Below are 20,698 nucleotides of genomic sequence, written 5' to 3'. Positions count from 1 at the left end.
ACAGCGGGTTTCTCTTCAGGCCGGGATGGGGCTCGTCCCCGGGGTCAGCCTGCCCTCCAGGCGGGGGGGACCCCGAACGTGTCCCCATCCCCGGGCCGGGGACGTGCAGAGTCAGTCTCGTGCTCCGGGGCCGCGCATCCCCCTTCCCGCCGCCGCCGGTTCTCCGTGAGGAGGCTCTGGGTCTGCGCCCCCTCCTGCTGCGGGCAGCCGGGACACGGGGCTTCGAAGCGGAGCCGCTTCCCGGGAGCCGCCCCTGCATTTGCCGGGGGAAGGCGCCTCGCCGCCCCGCTCTCCCGCCCAGGCCCCGCCGCGGCGGGAAAGGCCTCGGGCTCGGGCTCGGGCCCGGCCCCGCTCCGGCGGCCGCCGCTTCGCCGTTGCTATGACAACGAGAAGGCGCGGGCTCGTAATCCCCGCCTTCCTTCCCGGGAGGTCACGCTTGCCTCCTCCAATCAGCGTCCTGTTTCGTCGTGTGCTGGCCAATGGGGATGAACGTCTCTGCCCGACCCTCCTCGTGGAGGCCGCGCCGCACGTGCCCGTGGTGATTGGCTGTCGCGGGGCACCGCGCGCCAATGGGAGGGCGGGGGCAAGCAGCGGCCAGCCAATGGCGAGGGGAAGTGGTCCGGCCCATCCCTCCCAGGGCTAGCTGCGCGTGGCGGCCGGCGCCCCATCCGATTGGCTGCTGCGCGGGCGAGGGGCGTGGCGCGGCGCTGGGGAGGAAGATGGCGGTCCGGCGGGGGCGGTGAGCGGCCCGGGGCGGGGGGCGCCGACCGTCCCGCGGGGCGCGGGGCCTCCCGCCAGCGCCCGGGGGAGGCGGGGCTGTCCCCCGGGGTGCGGGGTCCCTGCGGGGAGGCTCCGCGTCCCCCTTCGGCACCGGTGGTGTGGGGCGCTCAGGGGAGGAGCGGCCGCCCCGGGGGCCCGGGCCGCGGGAGAGGCCTGCGCCTGGCGCGGGGCCTGTGTCCCCCTGCGGTGCCCCGGGCGCCGTTACGGGCTTTGCAGGCGCCCGTGGGCCGTGTCCTGCCTCCCCCCGCCATACCCACGCTGCCCCGGGGGCTGCACGGGCGCGTTCCCTCGGGGCCCTGCCCCGCAGCGCGGGGAGGGGAGCGCTGGCCCGTGCTGCCTCCCGCAGCTGTGGAGCGTGGGGGCAAGGTGCAGGCAGCCGCGGGGGGCGCAGGGGGTGCTGCTGCTCTCCGTGCCTCGGGAGAAGCGAGGGGTGCCCTGTTGTCCTACAGCGTCAGCTGAACAGAGCTCGGATGTCGGCCCTGGGCGAAACAACCACCCCCTCCCGCCCCACGGGGCTCTGGTGCGCTGGGACGGGTAGGGAGCGGGTCCGCAGCGGGGCTCTGAGTTGGTGGAACGCCCCGGGGCAGAGGTGCCCGATTTCCTCCTACATGCGACACCAGAATGGGTCGTGCACCATACGTCTTCCCAGAAGCATATGTGATGGTGACAGGGGTTGCTAGCGTTAGATCTGGGCCACGTTTGTTTCCAGAAACGTTCCCCGTGTGCTCTGCAGAGCCCTTTCTCTTCCCGGGTTCTTTTTGTGGGTGCGTGCCCGGATGATTTCCATCATCATCCTTTTCTAACAGTGCCTCTTCGTGGTTTTCTCCTCTTTTCAAGGTGCCTGTCCAAAGATCTCCTCTCTGACTGACATCCAGAGACTCGCCTTCTCCAGCACGCAGCCGATACGATGGGGGAGTCCTTGTTCAGACCCCACGTGTAAACCCAAGTCGTCATTTTTTGGAAGTTATTTGGCTATCGCCCTTTTGTTGCTGCCTTCTGAATAACTGTATAATAAGCTTTGTTGTGGAGCGTGGGAGGATTCTTCATGGATACGCAAATTAGTGAAGTGCATATGTATGTGTACATAGCAGAAGTTACTTTAAATGTAAATTTGCATAGTAATGGTGCGTTAAGCTGATTTTAAAGATTTTTGCCTTCCAGACTGTATGCTGTCGCTTTGAAGCGGGAAAGCCGTGTGCTGTGAAAGGGGACCTGGCTCCTCCTCTCCGTGTGCTGAAGACATCAGCTGTGGTGAGCTCCGTGTCGCTGGCAGTGAAGTTCAGCACCGTGTTTCACTTCTTCGTGACCTCAGCTCTTTCTGTCTTTCAAAACCATGTTTTTTCTTGAGAAGTTTAGGCCCGTTTAATGCTAAAGTTGATAAGAAACTCTTTAAACCCTCCTCCTGGCACGTTATCTTCGGATTTGTTCCTGTTTCTCATTTTATGATGGTTTATTGCTCGGCGCTGAACTGTCAAAATGCCACCAGTGGGGTGTACAAGAACAGTAGCGTTACTTTCTATGGCTTTCCTTTACAAAATAAACCTCTCTTGAAGCAGTGGATTCACAACATGGGCCGGGACATGGGAACACCTTCCAAGCATCAGCGACTGTGTTCGAAGCATTTTGAGGACAGTTCTTTTGAAATTGACCCCTTAAAAATTAGAAAAAACAGACGTCTGCTGAAAGAAGCAGTTCCCAAAAAATTCATTTTGGGTGAAGACGGAAACTGGCTCGTTGGCACACCCCGGAGTTTCTGTGGTGGGATGAGTAACAAAACTCGAAAACGAATCCGGAATCCTGAGCACTCGAGGGTAATTAAGGTGTTTGCTATTGTATTTACTTCCCTTAAATTGAAGGAAGATTTGCATGTAAAGCACCTCAAGGAAGCAGCAGCAGGTGAAACATGCTACGTGGCAGTAAAATGTTGCCAGCGACGCGGCGGGTTTCGTTTTTCTCTCTGGTGTTGCAGAGTGTGGAGGTGGCACTGGGAGGTCGGCGACTGGGGAAATTAAAGGCACCTTGGTGCTCTTTGTGCTCAAATTCCAATTTTGTGCCTAAATGTTAGGGGGAAAATCTGCTGTTTGTTGGAAACGCAGTCCCACTTCATGCTGTAAAACGGATTCGCTCCCTGCAGACCTGTACTTGTACATGAGAGTCCTCACGCTTGGAAAAATTTCCTTTAGAGTCACTGAGATGATTTGTTGGTGGCACGGTGCCCACATGTGGGTGTTCGGGGCTGAGACAAAGGCTCAACTTCCGCTCAACCTTCTCCCCTGTATTTAATTTGGATTGTGATCCCATCTAGCGACAAATTAATGAAACTTAATTCTTTCTCCTGGCAGCGGGTTTGTACAGTTGGTGCAAGCTGCAAAACACCTGAACCAGTGAGCTGTGCAGTAGGTTAAAAGGCAAATTCAAAAAGCGTAAAAAGGTCTAGGGTTTTTTTTAGGTAAAGGTTAAAAAGCATATTCAAAGGCAAGCACAGACAAACATGGTACTCTGTAGATATAAAGTACAGACACAAAATATGTACGCAGTATGTACATATACATTGCAAAAAAAGCAGTATTCGTCTTGCAGTATTTGTAGGGCTTAATTTTTTGTTTGTGTTAACTTTTATTGTTAGGGAAGAACTCTCACCGCCAGATCTGACAGGCTGTGGCACTGCCTCGGGGCTTATTTAAAATAGACTCTGGAGTATTTTCCATTTTTTAGTGACAGGAAGAGCCAAATTGATTGGGCTGGGTATCGATGGCGACCACAGGTTTCTTTTACCACTCTAATTTTTGACCCGGTTGTTCTAGAAGGTCATTGTTTCAGTTGAGTCGCATTATTTTTAAGTAATTTTACTCATTCTGAGCCACGTGCAGAAATAACAGTAGAAGATTTGTATAACAATTAGTATGCTGTTATAGGTAACGTGGGCACTGCTAGAAACAGCTGGCTGGTGACCGCTTGTTTAATAGTGTTTCAGAAGGAAGGCTTTCGAGGATGTGCGGCTCTCCGATGGCATTGACTATTGAACACTTTGTTTTAGGTCCCTGGGACATTTGCTAATGCTGCAGCCCGTGAGGGGAAGGACTTGGAAGATTGGCAGAAAGAACTTTACAAGAAAGTGATAAAGGAGAATTATGAATCTTTAACCTCGTTGGGTAAAGGTTAGTTTTCCCTTTCTGGCTGGAGGCTAACGGATCTCTGCTGCTTCTGCCTGGCTCTTGTCTAAGAGTCACTCCTCAAATGCCTGGATTTCTAGCGGATTAATCTTTAGATACTTCTGAATCTTTATGAGAGAAGATGAGCTCCGCAATCTTTTCGTTAAAGACTGAAGGACAGTCGCTTTTCTAACGCCTCCACGACTGCCGCCTCCCGGCGCTCTGCTGATGTCAGATACTCGATCTGTGCGCGTAGGTGATACCTCGTCTGCACGAGACGCGTAGAGCCATAGCGAGTGACGGGGTCTCCCCTGGTAGAGAGGTTTAGGACCTCTGACGGTGCCCCGGTAATGCACGTGCTAATTAAAACAAGGAACAAAGGAGAGTGGAAAAGGCTTAGATAAACGAGCTCAGGAGCTGTGATGACATACGGTATCGTGAATTCGGTGGGCTTGTTAATTATAGTTAAGTTGTGAGTATTTTCACCATCCCCAAATCCTGATGTACGTTGGCTTTTATGATTCACTAAAGAGTATTGAACTATTTTGATGCAGAAATAGTTAAATAACAGAAATGGTGCCCTAGAAAATGAAGAAGTCTTATTGGTTAGTTTTAAGTGCCCAGCTATACATTTGTTTGAAGTAATTTTTTTTTTAAATTTGAAGCTGGCTCCTCAGCTTTCAGGTGATTCTTTGGATTAATAGAAGAACCTGCTGTAATTAGGGGCTAAAAGTGTTTTTTAGTTGTCCTGTGGACTGGAGGAACAGAAGTGCTGTGAACCCCAGGAGCCTCACTTGTCACATACCCTAGTTTGCGCTTTGTGACGCTCTTCAGTTCTGTTTAAGAAACGCTGATTTAGCCTGACCTCATTCTGTTGCTACTTCTGCACTTTCAAAGTTGAAATTTCACAAAATAATGAGACAATGCAATTCCACTTTTTTTTTTTTTATTCTTTACATACCTTCTATTTTTTACAGTAGAGGAGCTAGAGTCTGCAGTCAGCTGCCTCTATTTTTTTGTACAGCTCTGATCTGTTAAAAAAGTATGTGCTGTGCATTGCATGAGGAGGGATTAGCTGGGGGAAAATAAGTTTGTGTACCAGAAAGAGAGTTAGGACTGAATCCTAACGCACAGCACCAGACAGCTGAATTAATTACGCTTTTAGGGCTGTAATCAATTTGAGACCTTCCGCTTCTGAACATTTAACTTTTCAACCTTTTGGATATAATTTCTGGAATATTCTAAAAATTGGAAAACAAATATTGCTCGACTGCTTCCCAGCCACCCTCTCTGGATGCCAGAGCAGCTGCGTTTGCTGTTACCTCCTGTTTGGGCCTTTCCCCGGAGTAAAAGAGGCAGTGGGTTGTGCAGGTGTTTGCTAGAAAACAGCATCGCAAAGTCTTTTCTTACAGTTCTAGGAACAACTAGAAAATTGTTGTTCTTTGAGAAAGCAAAAGGCAGTATTTTTCATGTAAATTAACAAAAATGAGTCATGTTACAAAAAAAGGGCATAAGTAAACAACAGGGCTCAGAGGGGTAAAGCGAACGGGCTGACAAAAAGCTGTCTTCCACACTGGTCTTTGTGCAACGTATCCTGTGTCTACATCAATACAATTAAAGTAGGCTAGGAAATATCTTTGTAATAATGGGAAAAAATCAGAGGAAAATAACCACCATTTCCACGTTCCGTTCCTTGTGCAGACTATCCTGTTCCCAAAAGCAATATCCAGGCAAGAGGAGCGCTGCATGTCAAGGATCAGCAGGATTTTGAGGAAAGGGAGATTCCCGCAAGTCGTAGCGCAGGTGCGTGGTGGTCCGAGTCGCGTCAGAAATTAAATTGGCAACGCGTTGAAACTGCACGGGCTTGTAGGATTAGAGGGTGGGGGGATTCTAGTGCAGCCCTGCTTTTTTACCCAAAGCTTGTTTTCTTTGTGTGGATGTAGCCATGGTGAATCAGGAATTGCTGTTCTTTGGAGATTTGTGTTAGATCACGTCACATAAAGGGAACGTTTGGAATCTCTGTTCCAGGCTGCGGTGGTGCTGGGATCAGATCCGAGTTGCAGAGTCACGCAAGGAGTTCAGAAAACACAGAACTGCATGGATCATTCTCGGGAGGATCCCGAGACGTAACTTGCCAAATTTCGGACAAGGGTGTAATGCCTGAGAGTCATCAGAATTCAGCAACAGATCAGGCAAATCCAACGGGAAGCAGAAGAGGCAACAGCTGTCTTGAGGAAGGAGAATCTAATGAATTCAAAGGGATCCTTTTTTATCAGCAAACCCGTGCAGGAGAGAGACTGTATCTGTGTACAGAATGTCAGAAAACTTTTAAACTGAAAATTGGACTTCTAAAACATAAGCAAATTCACGCCAAAAAGAATCAGGTATCATCGTACATATGCACGGACTGCGGTAAGAGCTTTGGTCGCTATGCAGACTTGATTCGACACCAGAGAACTCACACAGGGGAGAGGCCTTACAAGTGCACGGAATGTGAAAAAAGTTTTAGGGAAAAAGCGAGACTCACCAATCACTTGCGCACTCATAACATGTACATGTAATCGGTGCGCCAGCTTTCCTGGGATAGATTTTCTAGTCAGTTATCAAAAAATCCCGCTCCTGTGAAGAGATGATGGCTTATAGCCATATAATGATTATAGGGGAAGCTTTAGGATAAGACGGTTTTACTAAACTGAATCAAGTTCAAGCATGAAAGGCATCTGGTTGCTGCCAGCCTAATAGTCATTGATTAGGAGCTGATTTTAATTAACGGCTCGATGATTCAGATCTGGGAGGAGGAGATGTACAGAGCAGCGTTGACTGTACCAAAAGCGTTATTAAAAACTCTTCTGGCGCACCAAACGGCGCAGGCCAGAGAATGTCCGTGTTAATGCAGGGAAATGCTGGGAGTTTTTCAGGTATGAGAAGATGCCACGATCGGAACAGGATTGTCCGCAGAGCTGTAAGCAGGAAATGGAGCTGCTAAGAGCCTAGGCTAAGGTGAATGGTTGGGTTTGATGTAAAAATAGCAACCAAAAAAAAAAGAGTTAGTTCAGCAGTTACAGTCATAGGACAGCAGCGGTGGCGGTGAAAGCACTGTCGCGTGGAAATAACGATCAGAATCAGTTGCTTCAAACATCTACTTACTGGGGCCGAGATGCCAATTTAATTTCTGAGATTCTGGAAGAGAGCAGGGGTATATTCTTAATGTACGTGCAAAGTATAGGTAACATTCCTCTGTAAACTAAAAAGAAAGCGGTGGCTTCAGCGAGAGGGACAAGATCCGCAGACAGGAGGGGAGTCCTGCAGAGGCAGTGTGTGTAGATCACGCGTCTTCTCTCCGCAGGCTGGTGATACTCAGCTTTTTTGCTTATTCCAGTTGAGTGCAATGAGTGAAAAAGTCGTGTTACCTCCGGTCCAGGCGCCTGCTTTGCGGGGAGCCCGTGGGCGAAGTCGATGTCCTCAGCTTCCCGTGAGGAGCAGGAGAGCAAGAAACAGCTGGTGCTGTGGCGGAGTCAAGAACTTCTAAAGGGGATTGGGGGAATACGCTTGGCCGCAAGGGATCCTTGCCCATCCCAAATATAGGAGTAATGTCCAGAAAACCCTCTTATCACTGGCTTCTCATTATTTCCTTCTCATAATTGCCCTGGGGACAGCTTTTCTTTTATTCTTCTCCCATGCAGCTTAATGCCTTAGTGGTCACAAGAATGCTGTGTGCTCCTGAATGAGGATTCTTTGGAGCGAGGTGATTCCCTGTGGAGCAAATCCCGTAAAACACCATCCTACCAAACCTGCGGTTCCCTCGGTGAAACAGTTGAACACCTGGAATAGCGGGGCTGCATCTGGCCTTGGTCGCGCGCCTGCAGCGGTTCGTTCCGGAGCTGCTGAAAGTAAATCCTGGATGAAAGACCTCGTGTAGGAAGCTCTGCCTCCTTCCCCCTCTTGCAAGCACAGAGCTAAGGAGCATCCCACCAGGCAGAGACGGTCGCTTAAATCTGAGACTTTGTATGCACTGAGATACAAATAATCGCCTTGTTTAGAGGTTTAAGTGGAGGCAGAGATTAAATGGAGTTAGAGAGGGAAAGCCACGGAGGCAGTGCGGCTGCCCAAAATGACGACGGCCTGTAGTGTTTCACTTGCTCAAAATGCTGAGCGAACCTTAAACGACAAAATTAAGCAAAAACGTTGAAGAGGTTCCGTAATAAAACGAGGAGTCTCCCATGTGAGAAGCACTGAAAGGTGAGCTCCTCGGGTTAGCGGTGGCCATAGCGAGGGCGACCAGCTAGAGGAGTCGTGATTGCTGTGAAGCGTTTCCGTGGTCCTGTTTGAACGGCCGAAGTTCAGACGCGCGGGGAAATCCAGTCGGACGCGTTGAAACGACTTGTGTCCTGAGAAATGAGGCACAGAACCGGGAAGAGACGCTGTGTCTATGATTTGGTGAAAACTTTTGTGTCCGTTTTCTTTCGCCTGTAAGCAGAGGGGCTCTGGTGTGGCAGGTGGATTTCTCCCAACATCCCGACCCTCTCGCCTGAAACTCGGAGAAATGCAACTTCTTACAGTGTCTCCCTGCCCCGACTTGGTGAAGCGTTCTCTGCCTAGGATACAAAAAGTGCAGAGATGTTAATACGGAGATCAGGCTTAAAAAAGATAAGTTTCGTTGGTTTTGTTTCTAATACAGACCTTCCTTCCCGTTCCACTGATGCTGGTAGGAATTTTGCCTTGATTGAGCCTCGGCTTAGCCCAGAACGATTAAACAAATAGTTTATGTGTGAGAATAATCATTCCCTCCACGTGTTGCTGTTATACTGTTATAAATTTCAAAAACAGTTTTTTCTGAAGCTATATTTAAACATTGTGTTTCCAGTCTCCATGGAAAAATAACAGTAAAACGTAAAACATTAAAGATTTACGCCCAGTGCTAAGGGACGTGAAACGTTAACGCACAGAGGTTACTCGGGGCATTTCTGTTCCTTCTGTATCCAAGGAACAATTCGCTGTAGGGCGAAGCAGCCCTCTTCCAGAAGACCGAGCGGTGCGATGCCCTCCCGCGGGTCCGCTTTACAGTGCCTCTCTTTGGGTGGCCTGTGTTACGATGCAGCGTTGTCCCCCTTGTCACCGTACCTAAATAAGCTGCACAGCGAATGTGCCGCTTAAATTTAAAAAAAAAAAAAAAGAAAAGAGTAGCATAGGGCAAGCACCAGAAAGCGCAGCGAGATATCCCAGCCGGTTATCCGGTTATCCCAGCCCAAAGCCTAGGTTAGGGGAGAGCAGGACAAACTTGACTGAAGCGGGGTAGGAAATCGGGTAATCCTGTAGTGCGGCGTCTGCGGGGGCCTTTGGGAAGTCGAGGTGGGAAACCAGAGATGTGGAAACTCGCCATTCCTTGCCCAAGGCTTTTCACAGAATCGCGAGATTCTCTCAGTTGCTCTCTGGGATACTTTGTTTTAGTTCTTTTGTAGCAGGGAGAGTAAGAGTTTTTCATAGACTCTGTTACTTAGTAAGAAACCTAAGCTGAGAATCCGTGTACTTGCCTTGAGAAAATGTTCACGCATTGGGAAATACAAGAAACTGCATAAACTCTTGTGCAGTCAGAGGGAAAAAGGTCACATCTTTAGCAAGACAGGTTTTCTTTAAAGAGAATTTTCAACACATTGATTTATTTGTTTGTTTTTAAAAAACTTTAGGTCATGTTTAATCTGCAAATGGAAAACTCGCCCTGCTACGTACCACCTTGTCAGGAGTAGCGGTGACAGAAACACATCTGAGAATAAAACATTTTTGGTTTTAAGAGCCCTTACGTTTTCTAAACGGTAGAAACAAGGTCGGATGTAGCATGTGAGGCTTTTCTGCCCTTTCTGTTTTAATTATGCTTTATGGATTGCCGTCTGAAGCGTTCTCTTCAGTTTGCAAATTAAGAGGTCTGGCATTTCATGATTAATGTTGATAAAAGATTATTTCTTTCTAAAGTTTCTCTGTACTTGTCTCTCTCTCCACTAACCCCTTCAGATGAAGAGTCTCGTCTTGCGTCTTCGATCGGTGCCTCGTGGGCTGCGGGTGCTGCCGTGATGCAAATAAACACAAAACTACAGAAACTGAGGTCTTGTACAAGCACTTTCTGGGAAGAGGTTGTCTTCCCTTCTCAATGTGGCTTTTTAGTAAAAGCAATCCAAAAAAAAAAACCCTTTCCCAGAAAGCTCCATCTGCTTTTGTCTGGGTTTGGCCTTATCTTGTTTATTGTGCATAATTTCATTTCTATTCTATTCTATTCCAAGCGGATCCGGGCTGTGCCCACACGTTGCATACCCCAGGCGCTTCCCGCTGCCCCAGTTTGGGGGCAGAACTGGAAACGGTTTTGCGGAGGGTGCCTGGGAGACATCAAGTGAAACCGGTAAGCGGTTCAAAGCGAGGGGAAGGCGATGGTTCCTCACGCGGCGGTTGGGTACTGCAAGATGCTGCAGGTGCAGGGACTTTACGCTGGTTCAGAATCAGTTGGATAAATTCCCAGAAGAAAAAAATTGATAGAAACTCTTAAATAGAGAGGTGCTGCTTCTGGCTGAGGATGTCCCTGAGCTGCAGGGTGGTGGAGAGGCTTCTACATCAGTACTGCGCCCTCGCTGGGCCCTTCCTGGCGCTGCCTGAGCTGCTCCTGGGACAGGTCCGAGCCCAGCTGGATCTTGGATCTGACCTGCTGCGCTGGTCTTGTGGTTACATCCGTGTGGGACCTTCCAGTGCCCACGGAGGGAGACCGGGGAGCGAGCGGCGGTGCGGCCGGGCTGCGTGGGTGCAGCGTCCGCCTGCAGGGAGCCCCGGGTCCGTGGCAGCGAGGGGGCAGCTCTTCAGCTGTTGTCCCCAAAATGGGCAAAACTCACCCAATCCTGGAGACGCTCGGGATGCTCCGGCATGGGACGTGGCGTCACAGCCGGGGTGTCCTGCACCGCTCCCGGCCCCCCAGGAGTGCCGGCGAGCGAGAAGCGCATCCTCCTCGCGGGCTGGGGTGCAGCTGGGTCCGCACAGAGGGCAACGATTCCTCCGCCTCCCGACCGCTGGATCCCGCGGGATGCTCCCGGCCCCCAGCACCCCTCACTCCTCCTGAGGGGGCAAAGCCCCTGCATCGGACCACACTTTTAATTCCCCCTTTTAATTCCAAAGAGCGGGGTCTTTAATAAATGCTGTCCTGGGTGATCAAAGCTTCCCTTGGGGGCCCTGGCATTCCCAGGGAAACATTACCTGTGTGGTGAGAGACATTTGAGAAATCTCGGGGATAAAGCACGCAAACCCTGCCCGGGCTGACACCGGCTGAATCCATGGCCGAGGAAAAGGAACCCCAGGTCCCAGCAGATATTTTACATTTCTTCCCAGTGTCCCCAGCACAAGAGCTCCCGGTCTGCTCTGGCAGCGGACGAGCGCTGGCTCCGGGCGCAGGGGGTCTCCGAGCCGGCTGAGCCATCGTGGGCAGCGCTGCCTGCTGCTGCCTGCCTCTTGATTTAACCTGCAGTTTTATACGGCGCAGGAGCAGCCGTAACCTCAGATCTCACCAAAACCACGCGCCAGCGAGAGCTCTCGTGGGAGGAGAGGCTAAAACGAGGGGCTCGCTGCCCTGGGCGTGGGACGCTGGGTGCCCCAGCCCCCCTGCACCATCCTTCTGCAGGGTCCAGGGAGCCTTTTTGGCCCGGTGCCCTCACAGCGGCGGCGGCAGCGGTGGCCTTGCCTGGTGGGTGTGCTTAAACGTGGCAGGGGAAACTCAGAGGGGGTGCAAGGGACACAAACCCGCTGCAAGCAGGGAGGGATTTCAGCAGCCCCCAGGGACCAGCAGCAGTGACGCAGCGGGTCCTTCCTCTCACCCGTCACCGAAAGGGCTTGGTTTTGTACCCTGGACTCCGAGGGTCACCGATCCTGAACAGCTCGGAGCAGGTTTTTTGGAGACACATTTTTTTTTATGACCAAAACCGCTGCCGGCCACGGTGACCGCCTGGGTCCCTGTTGTCTCCTGTACGTCGAGGTGTCCGTTTTGCATGCGGTCATCACCGTGCCTGCTCCCCCCGAGCAAGGACCTGCCACCCGGAGCTGGTGAGGAGGTGGGAGAGCGGCCGGTCCCCGTCCCCACGCGGCAGGGACAGCCGTGCCCTTTGGCAGGAGCTGGCTCCTTCCCACCCAGAGCTGCTGGGTGCGAGGGGATGGTGGGGAGTGAAGAAAACCCCAGTAAACTGCCATTATTTGCTGGTTTCCCAAAGAAAGGGGGCTTACGTGACTGTGCTGTGTCTGTCTGCTGGTCCCCACCACCAACCGCTGTCCCCTGGAGCCCTCCCGGTCCCCGCAGTCGTGCCGCAGGTGCTGCGTGCCGGGCGCCAGGCGAGGGGATGCAGAGGAGTCCCGGCACCTTTGGGACCGGGGCGGAGAGGGCAGCGCTGGCCGGGCGGCAGCTCCGCGCGCCTGAGCTGGTTTTTTTTTTTATTTTGCCAGAGACCATCGTTTCCCACCCCCTCCCCTTAATTGCAGAGAGAACGAGCTCCCCAAAAAGCTGCTTAAACGGTTCCCTTTGGGGTCCCTGTCCCGCCTCCCCCAGCTTCAGGAGCTCCCCGTCCCCCGTGGGGCATCGCGCCTTGGGCTGAGTCTGTACCCCCCATCCCAGGGGACACCCTCGTCCCCCAGCCCGGGGCAGGAGCCGGAGAGCCTCATCCTGCCCCGGGCACCGGTGGGTGCCAGCAGCCCCGGCTCGGCCCCGGGGGCTGGGAGGGCGATGGCTGTGGGAGCCCCTGGGGCGCTGGGCCGTGGGGCAGGGGCTTTAGGGGGCTTTAGGGGGCTTCAGGTGCCCCAGCTGGGGGACGCAGCGCTGGAGGGGTCGCCGGAGCGATGGCATCCTCAAGCGAAATGGCTGCTCAGGCTCCCGTGATGCCTGCTCAGCCCGTTAACCCTTCTTGTCCCACTGCCCTCGCTGCCCGGAGGCTGGGGCCATCCCGGTCCGTGTCCGGCAGAGGGGACCCCCTGCCGTGGCCCACCCGTACGGACCCTGGAGCACCAAGGTGCCGGAGGAGCTTTTCCCGGGAGGTGTCCGTGAAGACAGGACTGTAACGCTTTTCCCTGGTCTCCCACCGGCACCAGCCCCCGGCGCTGTTAGACCGAAGGGTCCCGGAGTTGGGGCGAGCGCGCGAAGCGGGTCCCCCAAACCCCGTACATCCCTGCACGTGGGTGTCCCGTCCGTCTCTGGCCGGGCCGGGGGTCCCGGTGTGGGTGGCCGGGTGCTCCCCTCCCCACACCAGGCGCTCACCCTGCAGACTGGGCTCACGGCCCTCCGGCGTCACCGGGTGTTTGCTGGGGGGAGAAGGGGGGTCCCAGCAGCACAGCCCAAGGGGGGGGGGAGAGACACCCCCTTCCCCAGCCCCGACCTGCCGCCCGCGGGGCTGTGGCCCTGGGGTGCCGGCGGGGATGCGGTGCCCGGCTGAGCGGGGCAGCCCAGGGGCTTTGGGCTCAGGGCACCCACTGGGCTCGGTGCCGGTGCCAACACCGGTGCTGGGGCCGACGCTGGTGCCGGGGCCAGCGCTCAGTGCTGATACTGGTGTTGATGCTGGTGCCGATGCAGACTGGTGCCAGTGCTGGTGCTGATGCTGGTGCCAGTGCTGATCCTGACCCCATTGCTGAAGCCAATACTGGTGCCGGGACTTGGTGCTGGTACCAGTGACGGTGCCGATGCCGACACTGGTCCTGATGGTGATGCTGATACTGGTGCCAGCGCTCAGTGCCAATACCAGTGGTGATGTCGATCCTGACACTGGTACTGATGCCAATATCGGTGCCGGGGCTTGGTGCCAGTGCTGATACTGGTGCCAGGGCTCGGTGCCGATACCGGTGCCAGTGCTGATACTGGTGCTGGTGCCAATGCTGATACTGGTGCCAGGGCTCGGTGCCGATACCGGTGCCAGTGCCCGTATCGGTGCCGATGCCAGTGCCGCTGCTGACACCAGTGCCAGGGCTCGGTGCTGATGCCGGTGCCCACGCCAGTGCCGATGCCCGTGCCAGGGCTTATACCGGTGCCGAGGCTCGGTGCCGGTGCCGGTGGCGGGGCGGCCGGCGCTGCCGGTGCCGGTAGGCGGCACTGCTCCGCGCTCGGCGCCGCTCCCCCCCGCCCGCCGCCGCGAAGCCCGGAGGAGGCGGATGCAATTCCCCGGCTGCCCCTGGCTCCTCGGCGGGGCGGCGGGGCCCGGCCCGCAGCGCGCAGGCACCGACAGCGGCCCCGGCCCCGGCCCCGATACCGGCCCCGGCCCCGGCGCGGCGGCGGGCGGCAGCGCGGCCCCGCTCCGCTCCGCGCTCTCCCCGCCGCGGCCCGGCCCCAGCCGCCGGGGCCCGGCCCAGCACCGCGGGGCCATGGCCGAGTGGGCGCCCGCCCAGGTAAGCGCGGCCCGGCCCGGCCCGGGGGCACCGGGACCGGCACCGCAGGCGGAGCCGCCCCGCCCGCGCCGCCCGCCGCTGCCCCGGGCTGGCCCGTGCGCCCCGGCCGGGCGCCCCCGCGGTGCCCCCTGGACTCCACCCCCCCCCGGCACCCCCGGCCCGCGGAGCCCCAGCGACCCCCTGCGCCCTCCAGCCTCGGGCTGCCCCCGGGGACCTGACCCGGGATGTCCCCGTGCCCCCGGGATGTCCCCAGGCCCCTCTGACCCGGGATGTCCCTGTGCCCCCGGGATGCTCCGGTGCTCCCGGGATGCTCCGTCCAGGCTCCAGCCCCTCTGACCCGGGATGCCCGTGTGTCCCCATGGCGTCCCCGGGCCCCTCTGACCCGGGATGTCCCCGTGCCCCCGGGATGTCCCTGGGCCCCTCTGACCCGGGATGTCCCCGTGCCCCTGGGATGCTCCGTGTAGGCTCCAGCCCTGGGATGCCCCGGGCTCCTCTGACCCGGGATGCCTGTGTGTCCCCATGATGTCCCCAGGCACCTCTGACCCGGGATGTCCCTGTGCCCCCGGGATGCTCCATGCAGGCTCCAGCCCTGGGATGCCCCGGGCACCTCTGACGGGGGATGCCCGTGTGTCCCCGAGGTGTCCCCAGGCACCCTTGGCCCAGGCTGCCCCGTGCCCCTGGCTGCTCTCTGCTCACCCAGCCCCATCCTGCTCCCGGGGGAGGTTCCTGCCCAGGGAAGCCCCCGCAAGGGGTGGGGGCACGGGGTGCCAGGGAGGAGGTTGTTGCCCTGCGGGTCTGGCGGCTGCCCGTGCGGCACGGTGACCACCTGGTGCTGGCTGGTGTCCCTGGGGACAGTGACCGGTGCTGACTCTGTGGCCACTGTGGCTGCACTGCAATCCCTCCCCAACCCTCCGTGGCTGCCCCTCACCGTCCCCTCAGGCCTGTCTGCCCTGTCCCCTTCTGGAGCTCAGACCAGGCCCCAGCAGCTCCTTCCTCCCCTGGGCAGCACCGACTGCTCCAGGGGCCAAATCCTGCCCGGCCGAGTCGTTAGCAGGGGGTCCCCAGCGGGCAGACAGGGCGAGGGCAGGGCTGCCGGCTTTGGGCAGGTGGGTGGCGGTGGGCAGCGCACGCGGGGGTCCCCGGTGGGGTGCTGGGTGCAGCCGCGGGCAATGATGGCCAAAACCCCCCAAACTGGGCGGAGCGGCGCCTGCCGCAGGGCCGGGGCTCCGGGCGCAACTCCTGGGCCCCCTCCCACCCGCACCCTCCCCACGGCCCAGGTGCAGGAGTGGAACGTGGAGGCCCCCCACCTGATGCCGCTGCAGCCGCCGCTGCTGCCGGAGCGGGCGCACGTGCGGGAGGCGCAGCTCCACTCCGCCGAGGCCTCGCTCTGGACCGTGGTGGCCACGGTGCAGGCGATGGAGAGGAAGATCGACCTCCTCGCCACCCGCCTGCTCAGCCTGGAGGGTCGGTCCGGCACGGCCGAGAAGAAGCTCCTGGACTGCGAGAAGACGGCCATGGAGTTCGGGAACCAGCTGGAGAGCAAGTGGGCCGTGCTGGGCACCCTCATCCAGGAGTACGGGCTGCTCCAGCGGCGCCTGGAGAACGTGGAGAACCTGCTGAAGAACAGGAACTTCTGGGTGCTGCGGCTGCCCCCCGGCCCCCGGGGCGAGGTCCCCAAGGTAACGGCTCCCGGGGGGGGCTGCAGGCCGGGCGGGGGGACCCTCGGGTGCCCTGGGGAGCGGGCACCGCTGAGCCGCCGGGGGCTTGTCCCTGCAGGTGCCGGTGACGTTTGTTGACATTGCCGTCTACTTCTCGGCGGAGGAGTGGAAGAATTTGGAGGAGTGGCAGAAAGAGCTGTACAATAACCTGGTGAAGGAGAACTATGAGTCTTTGATCTCCCTGGGTAAACATCCCTTCTCGCCCCTTTCCCGGCAGGCCGGGGTGATGGCTGCGTCTCCTCGGAGGGTCCCGGGCGGGGGTGCCCCGGTGCCCCGTGAGCGGTCGGTGGCGGCACGCGCCGTGGCCCCGCGGCCTCCCGTTTCGGAGGGAACCCTCTGCGGTGCGTGCGGCGTGCGTGGGGAGGGGATGATGCGCTGTGCCGTGCCGTGCCGGTGCTGCCGCATGGGGCAGCCCGTGCCGCCTGGTCCCGGGGAGCTGGGGTGGGTTCTCGTCCCCCAAAATTGAGGGCCTGAGCATCTGCGCTGCACGGGCCTCTGGCACGGAGGTCCTGCCAAAATTAGGCAGCTTCTCTGCCAGGAGAGATGCCAGGGCCTGGCAGCCCTGTGCGGACCCCGCGCGTCCCCCCACCTCTCGGCGACGGGGAGGGTCGGGCGGGCGCAGCCCCGCTGCCGGTGCCAGCCGCGCTGTCTCCCCGCGCAGACGGTGCCCTCTCCAGAAGCGAGGCGCAGCCCCGCAGCGAGCGCGCGGAGGGACCCTGCGTCCCCGAGCAGAGGGAGCTGGAGCAGAGGGAGCTGCCGCCGGACGCCTGCGCGGGTGAGGCACCGGCCGGGAGCCAGGGCAGCGCCGGGTCCCCCCCGTCCCCGCTGCCTCCCACCTCGTGTTTCCCCACCCCGCTGCTCGCCCCAGGGCCGCCCCTCCTCCCTCCCGGCGGTCCCAGCCCCCCAGGGCCCAGTTTTCACGCCGTGGCCAGACTCTGCTCCCCGCTGTGCGACTGGGGGCCACCACGAGTGACCCCGGAATATCCCCGGTGACTAATGTGCCAGGGCTCGTGGGGATCTGTCGCTGGGAGATCCATACGTCCCCCACCGCCACCACGTCGTGTCGGAGCCCATGGGCTGTGTCACACTCACCCGTCCCCATCGGCTGTGCCGTTGTCACCCGTCCCCATGGGCTGTCCCACGGTTACCTGTCCCCATGGGCTGTCCTGCCGTCACCCATCCCCACATCTGCCCCGGGGGTGTTTGCGGCCCCATAACTGCTGTGGGTCGGGGACGTCCCGCGTGGCCGGAGCCCGGGGGTCCCACACCCTGAGGCGCGTTGGCCGTGGGGTTGCGGCGGGTGGCCACAGCCTGGCGCCGGCCAAGTCTCTCCTTGTCAACAGAGTCGCTGATCTCCACCTCCGACATCCTGTCCCGCATCAAGCAGGAGGTGGCCTTCGTGGGGGAGCAGCAGTTCGCGGAGGAGCGGGGGATGCCGGCGGACCCCTGCGCAGGTGAGCCCGGGGCTGTGCCGCGCACCCACCGGCTGCCCAACGCCGGCAGCAGCCGCTGCCTTATGGAGCCATTGCCTCCCCCAGCCTGCCCGGCACAGGATGCGGCCCCGCTCGGCTGAGTCCCCGTCCCCGTCCTTCCCTGCAGGCGCGGACGCCCTGATCACGGCGCACGACTTCTTGTCGTGGATCAAGCAGGAGGAAGAGCCCTGTGTCCGCGAGCCCTGGGAGCTGCCGGAGAGGGAGATGCTGACGGGTCCCGGTCCCGGTGAGCGATGCTGAGCCCGGCCCCATGGGGCTGGGGGGGGGCTGGAGGGGAGGGGAGCACCCACCCAGGCTGGGCTGTGACTCGGGGACGTCCCCGGTGTCCCCAGCAGGCACTGACCAGAGCCTTTCCCTCCCCTGCAGCCGGCGAGGGGCTGCTGGTGAAGACGGAGGAGCGGTGCCCCCACGCCGAGCCCCCCGAGGAGGTGGGCTTGCCGGGCAGCTCCGGGGAGCTGCTCTTCCCCGGCGCGGGCTTCGGGAGCCCCGAGGGACAGGCAGTGGCAGCGGCGGCGGCAGCGGCTCTGCCGGCACAGCACAGACTGGGCAAAGCCCCGGGCTCAGAGCCGGGGCCGGGGGCCGAGGCGGCGGGGGTCCTCACCGCGACGCCGGGACCCACTGAAGAGCGGCCGCACGGCTGCGCCGAGTGCGGGAAGAGCTTCAGCGGGAAGAAGAGCCTGCGGATCCACCAGCGGAGCCACGCGGCCGAGCGCCCCTACCCCTGCGCCGAGTGCGGCAAGAGCTTCAACTGCCACTCGGGGCTGGTGCGGCACCAGATGATCCACCGCGGCGAGCGGCCCTACAAGTGCGCCGAGTGCGGCAAGTGCTACAGCCGCAAGGAGCACCTGCAGAACCACCAGCGGCTGCACACGGGCGAGCGGCCCTTCGCCTGCGCCGCCTGCGGCAAGAGCTTCATCCGCAAGCAGAACCTGCTCAAGCACCAGCGCATCCACACCGGCGAGCGGCCCTACCAGTGCCCGGCCTGCGGCCGCAGCTTCCGCTACAAGGAATCCCTCAAGGATCACCAGCGGGTCCACGGGGCCGAGGCGGGCCCCCCCCCGCTGCCCCCCCCCGGCATCATGCCCCCCGGGGACTAGGGGCTGCCCCGCCACGGACTGACACCCCCCGGGACGGGGGCAGGCGCCGGCCACGCAGCTTCCTACCAAAAACAGGCGCCCAGCCGGGGCGGGGGGCACGGGGAGCCCTGGGGGGGCCGTGCACCCGCAGGTCCCCCCGCCCGGGGCCGGCCCCTGCTATGGACGGATGCTCTTCGGCCCCCACCGCTCCCCCCACCTGACAATCTCGCTGCACAGGATGGGGAGCAGCCCCCCGCCACGTCCCCCTGCCGCCACCCCCCGCCTGCCGCTCTGCTCCCCAGCCCCCCCTGCTTATTTTTACTGCTCCCGCCCCGCGCCGTCCCGCTCTGTACAGTGCTTGGGGTGTAGTTTTGTATGGACGATGCGATACGGAATAAAGTCGTGCTGGGCTGCAGCGCCTTCGCCCCACGGGGTCCCCCATCTCCCCCCGGGTCTCGCGGCCACGCTCCTGCCCCATCCCCGTGGTCCTGCACCCAGGGAGGCAGCGGCAGCGCCTGCAAGCTCAGGGATGGGGAAGAGGGGGGAGATCGCGGCACAGCACGGGGCGTGGGGCAGCGCCGCGGGGCTGAGGGGCGCAGGGACTGCTAGCGACCCCGGTGTCACCGGCTGCGGTGGCCTTGTGCCGGCAGGGCTGTGCAGAGACCCCCCCCAGAGCGGGGAGTGGCTGCACCCACGGGTGAAACCCTGCAGGGAGAGGGAGGGACAGGCAACCATGCTGCAGGGCGTGCGGGCACACGCGTGTGCGCACACCAGCCATGGGTGTGCAAGGGCTGCCAGGAGGCAGCTCTGCTCTCCGGGGCGGTGCAGGTCCCGGGTCTCCCTGGGCAGCTGCAGCCCCTGACCCCGCAGGGACCCCCCCACCTTGTCAAACCCTTTCTAGCATCTCTGATTCCCAATAGTTCTCATTTTTTCCTGCCTTTCCCCGAAACTCGTGGGCAGCAGGCTGTGGCCAAGCCCTCTGCGGGACACGGACCCAGCGCCCACCTCCCTGCACCCCTGCACCCCTCTGCAAATCACTTCCCCAACTATAAAACCCAACCGGACAGCAATGCCCCGCTCGCATCGGCGGCAGCAGCAGGCAGCGCAGGCAGCGCTCCCGCGCGTCCTGCCTTCATTTTAACCAGCTGAACCCCCCCGGCTCCTGCCCACCGTCCCAGGTCCCTCCTACTCTTGATCGGGTCTGTAAGTCAGTCACACACGGTTTTAACCACAGCCGTGGAAAGCCGTGCCCCCTTCCCCAGGCACCCTGGGGCCCCCGAGCTGGGTGTCACTGTCCCCCCAAGGGAGATGGTCACCCTGGGAGGTCTCGACCGGAGCCGGTGACCCAGCAAGTGTCACATCTCGTGAGGCTTTGCCCAGCGGCGGCTGGCACTGGCGACGCTGCCCCACTGCCCCCTCCCCGGGTGGCTGCACCCACCTGCCCTGTCCTGCCCGGGTGGCAAAGGAGCTGCCACCGAGCAGGGACGTGGCTGTGGGTCCCCGCATGCTGCGGGTGGGGGGGGGCATCAGCCCAGGGTGGGCTTTTTAGCTGTGCTGTCACCCCGATGCGGGCTGCAGCCGGAGGAGGAGGTGGGGGGTGCGGGGCTGGAGCTCCCTGCGGACCCTGCACGCTGCCCAAGGGGCCTTGCATGATGCCAGGGACCCTGCACGCTGCTGGGGACCCTGCACACCACCTGGGGACCTTGCACACCACCTGGGGACCCTACACGTTGCTGGGGACCTTGGACACTCCCTGGGGACCCTGCACGCTTCTGAGGACCCTGCACACCACCTGGGGACCCTACACGTTGCTGGGGACCCTGGACACTCCCTGGGGACCCCACACGCTGCCCGGAGGACCATCCATGCTGTCCCCGAGCTGTGCCCGCTGCCCCACCACCCCAGAACCACGCAGGCAGCCGAGGCTGCCGGTTCCGAGCACGGACAACGCAGCCCGAGGCTGCAGGTCCTGTTCCCCTCAGCCCTGATCCCAGGGTGCTGGGCTCCCCCAAATGAGTGGGGTGAAGTTCAGTGCTGAGCCTGGGGTCGTTTGCCCCGTGGGCTTGCCCCGCGCAGCCACAGGCTGCGCGGGGCAA

The 20,698-nt window shown here is 59.6% G+C and overlaps 2 protein-coding genes across 2 annotated transcripts; both read left to right on the top strand.

The window, feature by feature from the left end:
• The first annotated feature begins 379 nt into the window (after positions 1-379).
• Positions 380-9,898, top strand: LOC142078425 (uncharacterized). The gene is made up of 6 exons (XM_075140889.1): positions 380-538; positions 644-739; positions 1,942-2,031; positions 3,818-3,938; positions 5,634-5,735; positions 5,961-9,898. Exons 1-6 carry the CDS (start codon positions 380-382, stop codon positions 6,491-6,493), a joined length of 1,101 nt encoding a protein of 366 aa, XP_074996990.1. The 3' UTR covers positions 6,494-9,898.
• Positions 9,899-13,616: 3,718 nt separating this feature from the next.
• LOC142078424 (zinc finger protein 783-like) lies at positions 13,617-18,990 on the top strand. The gene is made up of 8 exons (XM_075140888.1): positions 13,617-13,701; positions 13,966-14,315; positions 15,593-15,994; positions 16,092-16,218; positions 16,695-16,808; positions 17,377-17,487; positions 17,633-17,752; positions 17,800-18,990. The coding sequence occupies exons 1-8, from the start codon at positions 13,617-13,619 to the stop codon at positions 18,621-18,623; spliced, it is 2,133 nt and encodes a 710-aa protein (XP_074996989.1). The 3' UTR covers positions 18,624-18,990.
• The last annotated feature ends 1,708 nt before the right edge of the window (positions 18,991-20,698 follow it).

Source organism: Calonectris borealis, chromosome 2 (assembly GCF_964195595.1).
Source record: "Calonectris borealis chromosome 2, bCalBor7.hap1.2, whole genome shotgun sequence".
NCBI classification, from domain to species: domain Eukaryota; kingdom Metazoa; phylum Chordata; class Aves; order Procellariiformes; family Procellariidae; genus Calonectris; species Calonectris borealis.
This window is presented reverse-complemented; position numbering and strand designations above follow the sequence as displayed.